Raw genomic sequence first — 15782 nt, 5'->3', positions numbered from 1 at the left:
GTATGAGGTCTGAAGGTTGGGTAGGGACAGATATGTTCGCAAGAAGTTGTGATGAATGAGATTTTGTGGAGTGTGCGATTGTGGTATGAAAAGTTTCTCCTACATTTAAGAGGATGAGTTTCCATGCTGCTTGCGTCTGACGTTTACGATACATTTTTATTTTGAAAGTCTGTGAACAAAACGTTATCGGTGGCTTTTTCTTAATCACATTTTGGTGGGTACATATGGAAATACATCTATGAAGCTTAGACAAGAGGGGATTGTGCAAAGTTACAAAAATGCTCAAAAGTCATCAACCAGTATTGGTTTAACTTCATTTCACACAGGTATCTTGTACATTAGTACAAGAAACACTCAAGCGAAATTACATACAATATCGAAAATAATGAATTTTGCATAACAGTATAACTATCCCAGTTTATCATGCAGTATAGTGCGGTAAACTTTGTGATAATTATGTGCTTAAGAATGATGTTTCCGACAAGTTTTAAACACGGCCACCGGTGGCCTTAGCTGGGGCTATGTTTGTCTATATTCAAGACCTGTAAGGGATCTGGTGCACAAACAAAAATCAGTGAATATGGGGAGGGAGAAGGGGAAGGGGGAGGAAAACGGATAGCGGGTCGGACGCCTGCGCGCGTGTTTTTGTTTGTTCGTTATTCCCGGACGGTTGCAACGAAAGTCCCAGAACTACAGCCAACATTAAAGCTTCACGTAAAGACCACGCTTCCCAAAGCCTGTTTTCTCGCAGACTGTATCCCTATCGAACCATTCTCCCCTCTATCCTTTGTGGTCTGAAACCCCAGGGTTGCGATCGGAACAGATGCGAACAAGTGAGACTGAACAAATACCCGCATAAATCTCTGAATTCAAACGTGTTCAACAAGCGCAGGAAGTAGCAAATTGCCTTCGCGATCTTGAAACTGGAGACACAGACAGCAAACAGAGCATTGATTCAAGCCTCCCGTAAAAAAAGACAAAGTCACCAGGCATTTGGTTATGTATCTTTCCACACGGCGCCAGCCCCGGCCGAAACTGTAGCAGGCATGGCCAACAAACGAAACCAAACATTTGGGGTTCAGGTTTCAAACTCGGCCTGGCTCGATCATTCAACGTGGAGGGGAAATCAAAGACACGGGGCAGGTACTAAGACAGCTGCCAGAGTGGAATATGACGGTTAAACTGAACAATTATCGCAGACTGAACGACGAATGTCAACACTGCCTCCCTCCTGTGATAATCTGTGTGGCCAGGGTCAGGCTTTCAGCCAATGGGCAGAGACAAAGGCCTTCAGCCCGTGGCTACAGTATCAATATGGCGGCTGGGGCTCTAAGGTCACTTGTTTGACACGGGTGTGCGTGTGTCTTTTCCCCCATCACCTGCTTTTCTTCAAGGGGCGAAGATTGTATTGTCGCTACAGGCGTGGGGCCTTGCAAAGGATCAACCGAAGAAAAATAAGACATCTTCGTTGGAACATAAAATTTAGACATGCATGTTGAGGCAGGAACTATTTAGAGGAAGAAAAGAAGAAAAGAAAGGGCCATATTCGAAAGTCTGTGGTATCATAAAACATTATTGAACATTGTGCAATTATAACGGCATATCGAGATAAAAGAAAGAAATGCCAAAAAATTATTAGAACACACACACACACACACACACACACACACACACACACACACAGATAGAGAGAGAGACAGACAGACAGACAGACAGACAGAGACAGAGGAGGTGACGATGAAAATGATGTTGATGATGCTAATGACGATGATTATGGAATTCCCACATGTGTTTATCTGTCTTATGAGCTTCTAGGTCTAAACAAACAAAACCGATGCTTTCAGAGATTTTAAGAATAATACACCCGAAAATGCAATATAAAAAAAATCAAAATGAAAATTTTTTTTTTTTTAATTCCTGCCTGAAACAAAATAGGATGATGATTTTTTTTTCTTGTTTTAAATATTTTGATCGAAGGACATTCCATCGACGAAATGGACTCATTCTAATCATTGGATAACACATTTCAATACGGCGATGTTATGCGCAAACGAGGCTGTTGTTGCTGTTTGTAACACTTAAATGGAAGGCGAAGCATTCGGTGATCCCACGACCGAGGTGATACATTGTAGTCTGGAAACCTGTCCCTCACGATCGGTTAATCTTCGCCTGTCAACACCATACTGGAATTCACTCAACAGAGTGCGATCCCCGACAGTGCCCCTTTCATTTAGACAAGAGAAAGAAGCCTCCAGCACAAATTGTCCTCATTAAAATCGGGAGCCCCTCCACGGATGACCAGTCCCAACCTGGGCCACGAAAACGCACGAGCCAATTACATCTCACCTTCCCCACTCAGGGCGGACCTGCCGTGCAAATATTGGTTCAAGTAATCTCCGTCGGTCGGTGGGGACCTCGTTCTGCGCGTTCTGCAGGCTGTCTGGCTTTTCTGTACAGCCCGTCTCCGCCATTGTGGGCAAGTAGTTCGACCAGGGTGTCCGCTGGTAGCGCCTTTCTTGTGAACAAGAACACCACGAGTTCGTGTAGTTGCCATACCATACGAAAAAAAAGTTGCTGTTTTTTGTTTTTTTAATGTGGTACAATGGCTATTTAAGAAAATAAATCTGGCAACGTGGCAGATTGATCATGGTTTTTTGTTGTTGTTTTTTAATGAACGACACATATTATACACTACTACAACAATACCAACGATCTAAAAATCTGGTCTGGAACATACATATATAATATACAGAGAGAGAGAGAGAGACAGAGAGAGAAAGAGAGACGCTTTTTTGACGCTTTGATATTTTATTGTCATTACCTGCATAGGTCTATTGACAAGGGGGTGATAGGGTTAATTCTTATGTCACCACAAGTACCATACCACACTCTGCTTAATCCATCAAAACAAAACAAAACAGCTTTTATCGAAATACAACATCCTTACAATAAGGAAGCAACAAACATTAAAAAAAAAAAAAAAAAAAAAAGACAAAAACACCATTACTCGACCATCCATTCTTCGATACCGTCCAATGTCTACCTTACCACTTGGCCCACAGTCTGAACACAAGACAACAGACATCATACATTGCCATCCCCCTCATCCACTCTGGCACCGTTCTGAACAGTAAGACTATATCTTATTCTTTGTGCTTCTACAAGAAATTTAGCTATTGACAGTATTGTGAGGTCATCATCAGACGACAAAGCAGAAACAATGTCGTGCCTTTTAGCTACATCAGACTGAAAGAACTCGTACTTATCTCTTACCCAATCGAATGGTTTACATTGAAACAAGTAATGTTTTGAGAGAGAGAATCATAAGTGTAAATGGCAACTGTTGTCAAAAATGAAACAGTCATTGCTCTTTTAGTAAAGTCAGTGTCAAGGCCTAATATGTACCTCACGGTCCTGAACACTTTCATCTACATAACTTCTCAGACTCAGGATATAAATATTCGGCAGTTGCCATCCTGAGATGTTGATCAAGGGACAGCAACCCAACGTCTCTACATAAAGCAACAGATGATACATAAACTGGCACTCACATAGCTCGTTTCTAGGTTCTTAAATTAATACTTTGTATTCTATTTAGTACATATTTTGGTGCAGAAAAATGCATTTCCTTGGCATATTCAAGTTTTGACCCTACTAAACCTGCTGCAAGATGCACAAAATTCCTTCCATCTTAACTCCAACAGTGATTACTCATTAGTTTAAGAAAACACAATCCTTTCTAGATGTTGTCAGTTTTCTAAGTGAACTTAATTACTTACATTATATGAAGGTTATTAAAAGACACATCTAAAATTTCACTTCACCTTTTCAACTTTTTCCTTTTATGTTGAAAAAAATGGTAGTTTCCATGGATGGTGATCGACATTGGAGAGCATAATACAAAAGAGGTTTATTGTGAGCAGAAACATTAATCTTTTAATCCATTTTCTGTCACGCAGTTGTGTATATTAATTTATCAAGTTCCTGTTCTGTTGGGTTTGTTTTTTTTTGTTTGTTGGTGGTTGTTTTTTTGTTGTTTTTTGGGGGGTTTTTTGTTGTTTGTTTGTTTGTTTGTTTGTTTTGTTATTGTTGTTGTTGTTGTTGTCGTTGTTTATATATTATTTTCTTCTTTTGTTCATCAGAGATATTCGATGTTAGATCAAGATTCATCCAGGCATGTCATACGACATTTTGGCAGCTCCTTGTGGGATGTCAATTTTCGTATATCGTGTGTATTGTGTGTGTGTGTGTGTGTGTGTGTGTGTGTGTGTGTGTGTGTCACAGTGCCAGTGCGCCCGCGCGTGCGTGTCTAACAATGCTCATGTCTCAATCATACTTTCCTTTTCGTCTTGAAGAAAAACAAAAACAACGACAATAAATAATAAACATAAAAAACAACTTATTGTTGGATCTGGATGCGCTCCAAATGTTAACACATGAGAGAGCAAGAGCATTCACGCTTTCAACCTGTCAGAGCCTTCAAAAAGACACCCTGGGTGCCGTTTGCGTGGGCCCACAGGGACCGCTCAAGTAGCGCAGGGAACCCTCCCATCACACTTTGATTTGCGGTATCATGCTTGCCAAATTACCCCAATTATTTCTTCGCCCCCCTCTGGCGGACACTCGTTTTCGGAAGTCATGTTTGATTGACCTTTCATCCCTCACCGCGAGGGGGCACCAGTAAGAAGCGAAGGGGCGTAACTCCGAAGAACAGTCCCGGCTCGAAAACGTCAGAAGATTCGGGTATCAAAGGGAGACAACTCTGAAAGAACACACAGCCCGGCATAACTCGAGCAGAAACGGCGAATGGAATGGAAGCAATCGAGCGGAAAGAGTAGAACTTCGTTAAAAAGTGACCCCAGGCTGTTTTCTGCTCTTTAATAACAGAAGTCAGCCGAGACACGTGAGAACGTTCTTTGGCTCCCTAGTCTGGTCTTGTTCCGTTCTGTACATGATACCTTGTGTTTGATTAGAGGAGACCGCGTATGGTGAGGCTATGAGACAGAAGACATTGGCCAGGAATGCGGTAGGCTAGACATGGGGAGGATGAAAAGGGAGCCAGAAGAGGCACGGTCGTACTTTGTCAGCATTTTCCATCTTACAAAAGCAACACGTTTTGCGCCCATGGATGAACGATGTCTTTTGGGGCTATCCGTCATGTCCTCCCACCATCAACCCGTTTCTCTATCTGTTCGTCTGTTTGTCACACACACAGAGACACACACAGACAGACACAAACACACACACACATACACACACACACACACACACACACACACACACACACACACACACACACACACACACACACACACACATCCGTTCGCGGCTTAGTTTGAACGTCGGGATGTGTGTGCGGCGTGCGCGCCGGCGTACGCTGATGCCGGAGTCTTCTGAAATGTTTATTTATACCTGTGTGTGTGTGTGTGTGTGTGTGTGTGTGTGTGTGTGTGTGTGTGTGTGTGTGTGTGTGTATTACGTTTGGCTAAAGCAGGACAGGGATTGGTCAACATGCTATACACTCTCAAAGGTGTGTTGAAGAAGAGAGAGGCTTCATAATTTCGCAAATTTTTGTCGAACTTCACAATGGCTCTAACACGACACAATTTAAACAGAAAGTGTACGATCGTGAGTTATATAATCTAGTCTTGATATTGTACACTTGCTTTAACAAGTGTGTGGAAAATGACATTAAATGTTTGTTGGCTACTGCTTGGTATCCAAAGCAATAGTTGTGAATGATGTTTTGTCTATCATCCGAAGGGGAAAAATTACAAATCAACGTCTTCGAGATTATCCACCCAATTACAATACTTTCCCAACCCTATCCCGACTATTCTCATTGCTGTGTGCCCTAATATAAAGTGCATTTGTTTCAGTGATATGACTGTTAAGCGTATGATGTTGGGTTGGGTTTTTTTTGTTTTGTTTTTTGGTTTTGTTTTTTGGTTTTTTTGGTTTGTTTTTTTGTTGTTGTTGCTTTTTTGTTTTGTTTTTTGTTTTTTGTTGTTGTTGTTGGGTTTTTTTTGTGATTTGATGAAGTCTTACCTGTACGAAAGTTGTCATCACAAGTTCTTGGGAACGTTGATTTCTTTGACTTTTCACGTCCATTATTAGTTGTTTCTCTTGTTAAATCAACGACTACACTTTTACAACAATTCTCTGTACCTAAATGTTCATTTCAAATATTCATCTTTGATCTTTGATTCCTGTTTGTTTCGTTCTTCGATTCATCTTTGATTCCACCTACCAATACTTCTACCCGCTTTCCACCAACTCACCATTCACCCCTTCTCTCCTACCTTTTCAACGACAACATTCAAATGTGAAAATCAATACTTTAACAAACGAGTGTGTCGTGTGACGGGACATTAAACAAAATTCCACTCCACTCACTGCTTTGAAGCAATACCACTAAAGTGTTTGTTAGAATCGGAATCACAAATGAAAAATTATCCTTAATTTTTGACTGTTTTCTATGAATTTCATTTTCATCAATATGACGGCGACAATCAATTTACTGATTACTATGCCGCATATGGATGTTGCGAGGAGATCTGCCGTGGCAGACCACGGCCCTCCTGACTATCGGGAAGGTCAAGGGCAGACTCGGGCGTTCAGTGGACTTATGGTACAGTGTTCAGCGAGGTCCGCTTTAACATTGTCTTGTGTCCCTGTGAAAGGCATCGTACTTCCATTTTCTTCACTCCATCCAGGTATAAATGAATACCCGAGTTTGGCTGGGGAAGATTAAAACGGCGGAAGGACAGGGTTGGGCACCCCCTTTTCTGTGCTGAGCCCAAGACATAGCGGGTGTAAATTCACCACTGCGCCGTTATGGCCGTAAAATGACATGGACTTTCAGGTCCTTTTAAAGGTTAAGGTGTACGTACAGCACATGTATAAGGACTTGAAAATCCATGTCGGGAACGAAAAATATCGAGACAGATGAGAACAAAAGGTATGTTGCAAGGTATCGTTACTCTTCATGGGTTTATCAGCAGGCTGCAAGTTTTCGCTTTTCAGGCGAAGGTTAGGTGATCCCAGAAAGCTCTGATACGAAAGTGAGCCCGATGCTAGTTATAAAATCAAAATGTCAGCAACAAAAACAACTAAATCAACATATCTACTCTAAGCTTTTGGGAGTTTAGTCGCATGTCAGCTGAAAGGAAAGTAGATGATGCTATTTTACTTTTGCTTCTTGAAATTATTTTGGAGAGAGAGGAGGGGGAGGTTGGGAGAGGGGTGGGGAGGGGTGGGGGGGTGGGGGGGGGGGGCATCGATGCCGGTGAGAAGGGAAGTCGGCACTGCCACCAGACCGCCAAAACAGCCGAGTTTGAAAACTCCAAGGAGAGACGTTGTCAATGTTGGTCGGTCCCAAACATAGACATATATATAAAAGATGTAAATACATGTCTCAGTGGTCCCAAACCACTGGCTCCAGACAACCAGGGGCTGTTGGCCACAGTCGCCTCAACCGCCAGCATAATAAGTGTTGTCCCTCTGCTGTGCCGAGCGGGTCTGTACGCCATCCCCCGACGCCGGGGTTTTCCTGAAATAAGCAAGTCATGTCTACAATGTGGATGACGAACAGACGGACTTTCTGCTTGAGAGATAAGCTTGACGGTGTCTTCTTCTTCTACGTTTGTGGACTGCAACTCTGACGGTCACGTTTTATGCACCATCGTTCGTTTATTCATTTTTATTTATTCATCTAAGATGATATTAGACTGATATTATTATCATTATTATTTCTATCATCATGATCATTATTTTTACTTTAAAATTATCATTTCTAAAAACCAATGGTACCAGTAGGCTTTTTACGTCTATGACCATTTTAACCCGGTCATGTTGATCCCAGGCGATCATACTCCTTTTAATGGGGTGTGTGTCCCGGGTATTTTTAGGTTACATTACTCACCTAAAGCTGGCATGAAATACTGAATCTTTAACATGCGTGTTTGATCTTATGTGTGCGTGTTCACAGAAATGGGTGTCAGTTACCGCCAGGTCTGCACAACTGCGGACTTGGGGGATCGAAAAAACCTCCACCCTCAACCTATCAAGTGCCGCGACCTGGATTTGAACCCAGGACCCTTAGATTGAAAGTCTGATGCTTTAATGCGTTCAACAAAGACAGAAAATGGGTCTGTTGAATTGATATTGAGGATGCTGTAAGCGTGTGTGTGTGTGTGTGTGTGTGTGTGTACAATTTCGTCTCTCCTTCGCTCTTAATCTGGTGAAAAGTCATTTGGGCATTGCACTAAAGAACTGTTCACCAGATTCTCACAGATGTATCGGTTGTGTATCAGCAAATGGTTTCCCACAAAGTAATGATGTAATATACGCAAAATATCTTGCTTTTCGTTGTTTGAAGATAACCAACTGTTTGACAGTTTTGAGTTGTAAAATTTAATGTTTGAATAATTTGCTTGTAATTGTGCACCCCTTCCACACACACACACACACACACACACACACACACACATTCACAAATTTGCACAAGCATACAAGAACAAACGAGATTTTATTCACACAAACATTTGTTGCATTTCATTATGCATATATTTACAACCGATAAAATGAAAACAATTTGAGAACAGCCAAACAATATTCAGTATTTCAATGACTAAAAGTGTTACAACACACTTCAACTCATAACCACATATATAATTACTACAAATACGATATTCATGTTTTGATTATAATAATTATACAGAAACAAGATTTTTTTTTCAACCTCTTGGTAGCTGAATTCAAATAACTGTTCCTTATACAACAACAAAATGAAGTCAGGGAAATCTTACTATATTTAACAGTTTGCTTACAGAGCCCTTCCTTGCATCATCCATCAAATACTTGGAACTTGTTTGTTTATCCATGCATGTTTATGAAACTAAACATTCAAAGAAAACAGAAACAGAAACCAAAGTAAATCCATTTGTATGATGAACAGTTGAACAGTCAAGATCTGCAAGGAACAGTGAAAATGGTAATTATGTGTCAAATGTTGTTCTTTAACTCCCTTCCATTGAGACACTTTCCTTCACCAACTTTTTCATATAATCTTAAACCTGTCATTATCATTTATTCATTTTCAAATTACAAAGCAAAATAATTTTAAAAATCGCCATTTGAAAATGCTGCCGACAGGGGACATGAGGCAGGTGGTCCAAGGGAAGCAACTGCTACAAATAAATTGACATCAGTGATGAGTTACCTCTCGTCTATTGCTGACACTGAGAGACTGTATGTTTGTCGTTTTGTTTTGTTTTGTTTTTATTGATCTTAAATTTTCATTAACGCTTGATAAAAAAATAAAGGGTCAGTTGAAAGAATGTTCAAATGAGATGCAGACACCCATAATTTATAGCCACAGACAAAAGAGTATGAGTGAATGTGACTGACTGTGCAAGGAAGTGAATTTCAAAGAATGTTAAAATAAAAATGTTAAAAAAAAAAAAAAAAAAAGTGTGAGAGACACAGTACATGTCTGTTAGATTTTCTAAAGTGTTTACTTTTTTTTTTTAAGTTCTACTGCTAGATGTCTTACATGTACAGATTATCTTTAACACAGTTCACTATTTTCTGTGTTGAATCATTTTATCACTAGATAACTGCCACTGCCTGTTTCAGAATGCATGAAATGGGACAGTGAGAACGATTATTTTATGAGAGAAAAAAAGGATTCTCCTCCTAATAGCCCGACACAAAAAAGAAACAAGCAAAATTGATATTTTATCAGTGTCCACCTACAACTTCTGCTCAGTTCCCCAACATTCACTAACACTTTTACCATCATCAAACACTAACACTTGTTTGATCTTATACAAAACTCTCAATACACCTTTATTACTTTGCAGTCCTACCTGAAAATGGTCATCTCTTACAGAAATATCATCTACATATGCATACACACATGCATATAGTAAAAAGAATACATATTCACTAAACTTTGTCTGAACATATGAACCTTAATTACAACAGTACATTTAATGATTCACAACAGGAAAAAAAGTTGAGAAAAGACATTTTTTAGTTTACGTGTATGTGGGTAAATGTTTGCTTAAACATGACTGATCTGTGCATAGTATATGAGTAACCCTCCTCACCTTCCATGTTTTCCAGAACTGGGCTTTTGTACTGCATTGCACTGCATTGCATTGCATTGTATTGTATTGTTTGTTTGTCACAACAGAAGCCTCTGTGAAATTCGGGCTGCTCTCTCCCCAGGGAGAGCATGTCACTTCAGTGCAGCACCACCTTTTTTTCTGCCTGCAAGTGAAAGTGTTTTCCTTTCAAAATGTATTTTTCCACAGAATGTTGCCAGGGACAACCCTTCTGTTGCCATGGGGCCTTTTCTGTGTGCTATGTGTATGCTACAAATATGACCTTGGTTTATCGTCTAATCCAAATGACCGGTGTCCAGACCACCACTCAAGGTGCAGTGGAGGGGGAGAAAATACTGCCGAGTGTGGGATCTGATGCCGTGTGCACCGATTCTCTCCCTTCCTGGGTGGAAACATTACCATAAGGCCACCACACCACACTCTTTTAGATGAAAAACTTGGAATGTACATGAGGATGATGATGAAGTGCAAATTAAACACATACGCGTGTTTCACAGGAATAAGCCAACCACAAATTCATCAGGAGAGAATCTTGAGGATGCTAGGCTCTGCAGAGCATAAGGTGGTAATGTTGACATGCAGATTTTACACACCAGATCATCTCCACTAGACCTTAGTCCTCACACTCTCCTTCTTACCTAAAACCCTGACTTCAGAATCAATCAGAATAACTTTATAATTTCAGTAAGAGAAACTGAGTGTGGTGAAGTCTGTGCTACACACACAGGTACCACAGAGTGTTCCATCACAGCAGCTGCCCCTCAAAAAGGCCCACCGAAGACTGTTCTCCAGACAAGGTACCTTCTCCACCACCACCACCACCACCATACCTTACCTTTGAAAAGGAGTCAACAACATGTCTACACACTAATCAAGAGATAAGATCAATTTTGAGATTTTACCCCACCGAACTGTCATCAAAGTGTGTGGTCTACTGTCTGCCGGTCAAGGAAATCTTCATCACAAAGGCATCCAGCATAAACGCAATCAATCAGTTGATGACATCAATCAAAAACACTTCATTAATCAGCATGGAAATAAACCAGTCTGTGTGTTTGTCCAACTGTCCTGCTGCACAGTATCAACCCACTGTTTCAGCAATCTGTATCTTGTTGGAAAGTGTGTTACCTCCCATCAGCTTTTTGCCATAAATTACCATGTAAATGCCCAGTATCTAGTAAACACCCACCCTCCCGTTTTGGCTTATAAACTGAGCATAAAACACAAAACATGAATAAATAAATAAATAAGAAAATTAAAAAAACACCCATGCTTTGAAAAAAAAGAGTATCATGGACTAAAGATGGTACAGTTCTGCTCTCACTCCCAGCCCAGTCACTGCTGTATGGTGAAAGTAAAGGAATGGGCTCCCGCAAAGGGTTGAGTACCCAGTAAACGCCCACCCCCGACCACTAGGGTGGAATTTGTGCCATGGGGATGGGTGTTTACAGGGTAGATTACAATGTAGTCATCCTGCCATCTTCCCATGCGATGACAGACAGCATCACAGCAAGTCCTGCTGAAAAGGCCTACATGCACTGTGTGCTAGAAGCGATCATGTGTCTGTTCAAAATGCAAATGTCTGAATGTGTCGAACTGACAGTCATCTGAACGAGATCAAGAATACGATGACATATCATCTGTCAACAGCTAGACCCCATGGAGAACATTAAAAACTAAATAAATAAAAAAAATAAATCACAAAGCAGATGACATGCCTTGAAAATCACTCGCTAACTACAGGTCTTATCACAAGAGTTTTGTTTCCTGTTTTTATGTTTGCTTCATTTATCAGTTGCTCTGGAACACACACACACACACACACACACACACACGCACACACACAAACACACACATGCGCATGCACATACACATACATACACACACCAGCACAACTAACTTCACAACCACCACTCGTACACACATTCAAAATTAGCAGAAATTTATGCACATGTATTCCTTTTTCCCCAAACAAGTTTCAAGCTGTTCACAGTGGCACAATAGACTGCCTCAAATTTCACCACTTGTTGAAACACACACACACACACACACACATGCAACCACGCACTCACGCACATATCACACACACACACTACACACTAAAACACATTCACTCACAAAAACACAACACACACACACACACCGACACACACACATACATGGGCATAAACACACACACACACCCTGTGACACATGCACATGCACACACTCATAACCCCCACCACCACCTTCACACACTCATTCCCACACTTATCATAGCAAAACGCTGACTTGGTTTTCCCCTGAAACAGTCACAGTTCCTCTGCTGCCCAGACAGACACTGCAGGCCTCAGTCTTCATGATCCACGTGAGGAATGATGCAGATGTGAAGAAAGTTGTCAGGGTAGCTGAGGTGCTCACTCAGCCACATCACAGGGGTCCTGAGATCAGGTTCGATTCCCTGGACAACCACTCGCTTGAACTTCAATTCCTCTGTGGGATGAAGAAGAAAACAGTCAGTCACTACATGAAGGTATACAATAGTATGAACCCTGAAATCAGGTAAGAATTTTCGACTTTTCTCTCTGCAAACCCTGCATACATACCAGCATCTCATATGCACCAGGTTACAAATGAGTAGTCAAAATGTTCTAGCCGATCATTATCTTATAATGAATATCCAAAGTCAGTTCAGGTGGCAATATTTCAGAAGGACTCCCCACCACCACCCATGCTCCAGCACAGGTTTTAAATCACAAAATTGGGAAAAAGCAACATTAAAAAAAAAAACAAACTTGAATGCCACATTAAAGCCAAACATAAAGAACTATCAAGTCCACAACCTGGATGAAAGGCACAGCATTCTGAATGCTAAATGCTGTCACCTTTCAAATTGATGAGAATTATGATTTCAAATGAAAAATCCTTTCAGGATCACTTGTGTTTTGTTTTTGTTTTTTGTTGTTGTCTTTTTCTTAAGCACTCCTTTACTTTTTAAGTCAGGTGAAACACCTACTTGTTGGTTGGTTGTTTTTTTTATATTTTGTTTCTTCATTAAAGACAACCAAACTTAAAACGTTTACTGACCTATGTAATGTTTTGAGAGCCAAAAAAAAAGAAAATGGCATGTCATATTTTACAAATAAAAAAAAAAGGAAATTTTCTTCCTAAAATTACGTTTAAGTAACATACTTACCGTGACCCACAAGTGCAGACTCCAGCAGGGATCTGTTTCCTGTCCTGTGCAAACTACTATCCGCCTATGCAGAGAAAACGAAAGTAGCTATGGCCGATAACCTCCCAAAGTAGAACACATATACACACATTTACATTCATACACACCACTACATCTACCATCACAACTACCACTACAATGCCTTGAAACCATGCATGTGATCACCACCAGCGCACTATACACATACACACCTGGCCACTCGTAGTCAGGTAGAGCAAATTTCAACAGGTGTTCCAGTGTATGTGGTTCCCCGTCATCGTCCTTGGGTTTGAACAGCTTCTGCACTGGCAGACTGTCAGGCTGCCCAACAAACAGAACAATCACAGCAGGATAACCACTAGCTGCATACAGTTCTGTGTTCAAGACAGACAAACAGAACAATCACAGCAGGATAACCACTAGCTTCATACAGTTCTGTGTTCAAGACAGACAAACAGAACAATCACAGCAGGATAACCACTAGCTGCATACAGTTCTGTGTTCAAGACAGACAAACAGAAACAATCACAGCAGGATAACCACTAGCTTCATACAGTTCTGTGTCAAGACAGACAAACAGAACAATCACAGCAGGATAACCATTAGCTGCATACAGTTCTGTGTTCAAGACAGACAAACAGAACAATCACAGCAGGATAACCCTTAGCTTCATACAGTTCTGTGTTCAAGACAGACAAACAGAACAATCACAGCAGGATAACCACTAGCTGCATACAGTTCTGTGTTCAAGACAGACAAACAGAACAATCACAGCAGGATAACCACTAGCTTCATACAGTTCTGTGTTCAAGACAGACCAACAGGACAATCACAGCAGGATAACCACTAGCTTCATACAGTTCTGTGTTCAAGACAGACAAACAGAACAATCACAGCAGGATAACCACTAGCTCCATACAGTTCTGTGTTCAAGACAGACCACCAGCTTTATTATACAATTCTACATTTTGGATAATGACCAGCTTTATACAATTCTGTATATTATATGATAACAACCAGCTGTATACAATTCTCTCTCTCTCTCTCTCTCTCTCTCTCTCACACACACACACACACACACACACACACACACACACACACACAAGATAACCAGCAGCTTTATACAATTCTATTAATAAGATAAAACAAACTTGACAAAATTTGACATGTAAAATAATAAACTTTATACAACAATCAGCTTAAAAAAATTATATTTAAAATAACAAGCATTATGAGCAATTCTATATATAAGACAAACAGCTTCGTGTGCTTCTTTTTCATTATAAAACAACTAGCTTTGTAAGTGTCTATACATAAGATGACAACCAGCGTCACACAATTCTACATATAAGACAACAGCTTCAAACAATTCTGTAAATAAACATCATGGGACATGCAGCCTTCTGACACATGCTATGGTGAGAAAGGCAAACACAACAACACTAAACTACAATTCCTACCCTGTGTACATACCTCTTTGTGGAGAAAAAAACAGCAAGAGCTTTCAGCAAATTCAATGCAAAGTGCTAAACTTTTGAATTCGATCAGTCTCTTGGAATCTTTCATGGTCTATGTTGAGAATAAAACACCCAATGACTGAAGAGCTTAAATGTCCTGTAACATAACCGAAAAAGAATGAAAGTGTCTTATAAACAGCAAAACAGTCATCATTATGTCGATGTACCTGGTGTATCCTGAAAGGAATGTGTTTGAAGGCCTCTTCACCCTCGCTCTCCATCAGCTTGCGATTGACCGACCAGAACTGGTCAAATTTGTCTGCAAGTGCCACAAACACGCCATTCCTTTTATTTTCAGTATCAGTCAAGTCACAATATACAAGTAAACAAAAGAAAACAAAACGAACACAATGATGAAAAAAAAAGGTATACATAACTAACATCGTGAAATCAAAACTGTCACGTACTTGTGTGCGTGCCACTGAGAGACAGAGTGAAAATATAGATTGTTATAAAAACTGACTATCCCTGTTGGCCACACCACCTGAAGTTTCAGTTTCAGTTCAGTTTCAGTAGCTCAAGGAGGCGTCACTGCGTTCGGACAAATCCATATACGCAACACCACATCTGCCAAGCAGATGCCTGACCAGCAGTGTAACCCAACGCCTGAAGTGGGTGTCAGCATTAAAATCCAAATGTAAAAACCAGCACTTTTTTTTTCCACACAAACATACATGGACCAGCTCCACACAGGTTAAAATAATGGTGCTGGATTATGATGATGCGATCTCTCCCCAGGGAGAGCAGGCTGAATTCCACACAGAAAAATCTGCTGTGGTTGAAGGAAGGAATTTTTGTTTAATGTCCCGTCACACATATCGGTGATTGAAGACATTTTGTAAAAGTATTTATGAATACACCTGTGTATTATCGGTTAGAAGGGGTGGGAGATGTGGATGAATGGAGGGTTGGGGGAAACTGGGCAAATGAGGGTAAAAA

General features: G+C 40.6%; 1 protein-coding gene across 1 annotated transcript in view; it reads right to left on the bottom strand.

Annotated features, from left to right (window-relative positions):
• Window positions 1–8513: 8513 nt before the first annotated feature.
• LOC143282656 (autophagy protein 5-like) overlaps window positions 8514–15782 on the bottom strand; it is a 13364-nt gene continuing 6095 nt past the window's right edge. Inside the window, exons 6-8 of the mRNA XM_076588309.1 lie at window positions 15011–15102; window positions 13539–13647; window positions 8514–12605 (exon numbers count right to left, since the gene is read on the bottom strand). Coding sequence (XP_076444424.1) covers window positions 12463–12605; window positions 13539–13647; window positions 15011–15102 — 344 coding nt within the window. The 3' untranslated portion in view covers window positions 8514–12462. The remainder of the gene's footprint in view (window positions 12606–13538; window positions 13648–15010; window positions 15103–15782) is intronic.

The sequence above is a fragment of the Babylonia areolata genome, chromosome 6 (genome assembly GCF_041734735.1).
Source record: "Babylonia areolata isolate BAREFJ2019XMU chromosome 6, ASM4173473v1, whole genome shotgun sequence".
Lineage (NCBI taxonomy): Eukaryota > Metazoa > Mollusca > Gastropoda > Neogastropoda > Buccinidae > Babylonia > Babylonia areolata.
Note: the sequence above shows the minus strand (reverse complement) of the source record. Positions and strands in the feature narration are given on the sequence as shown.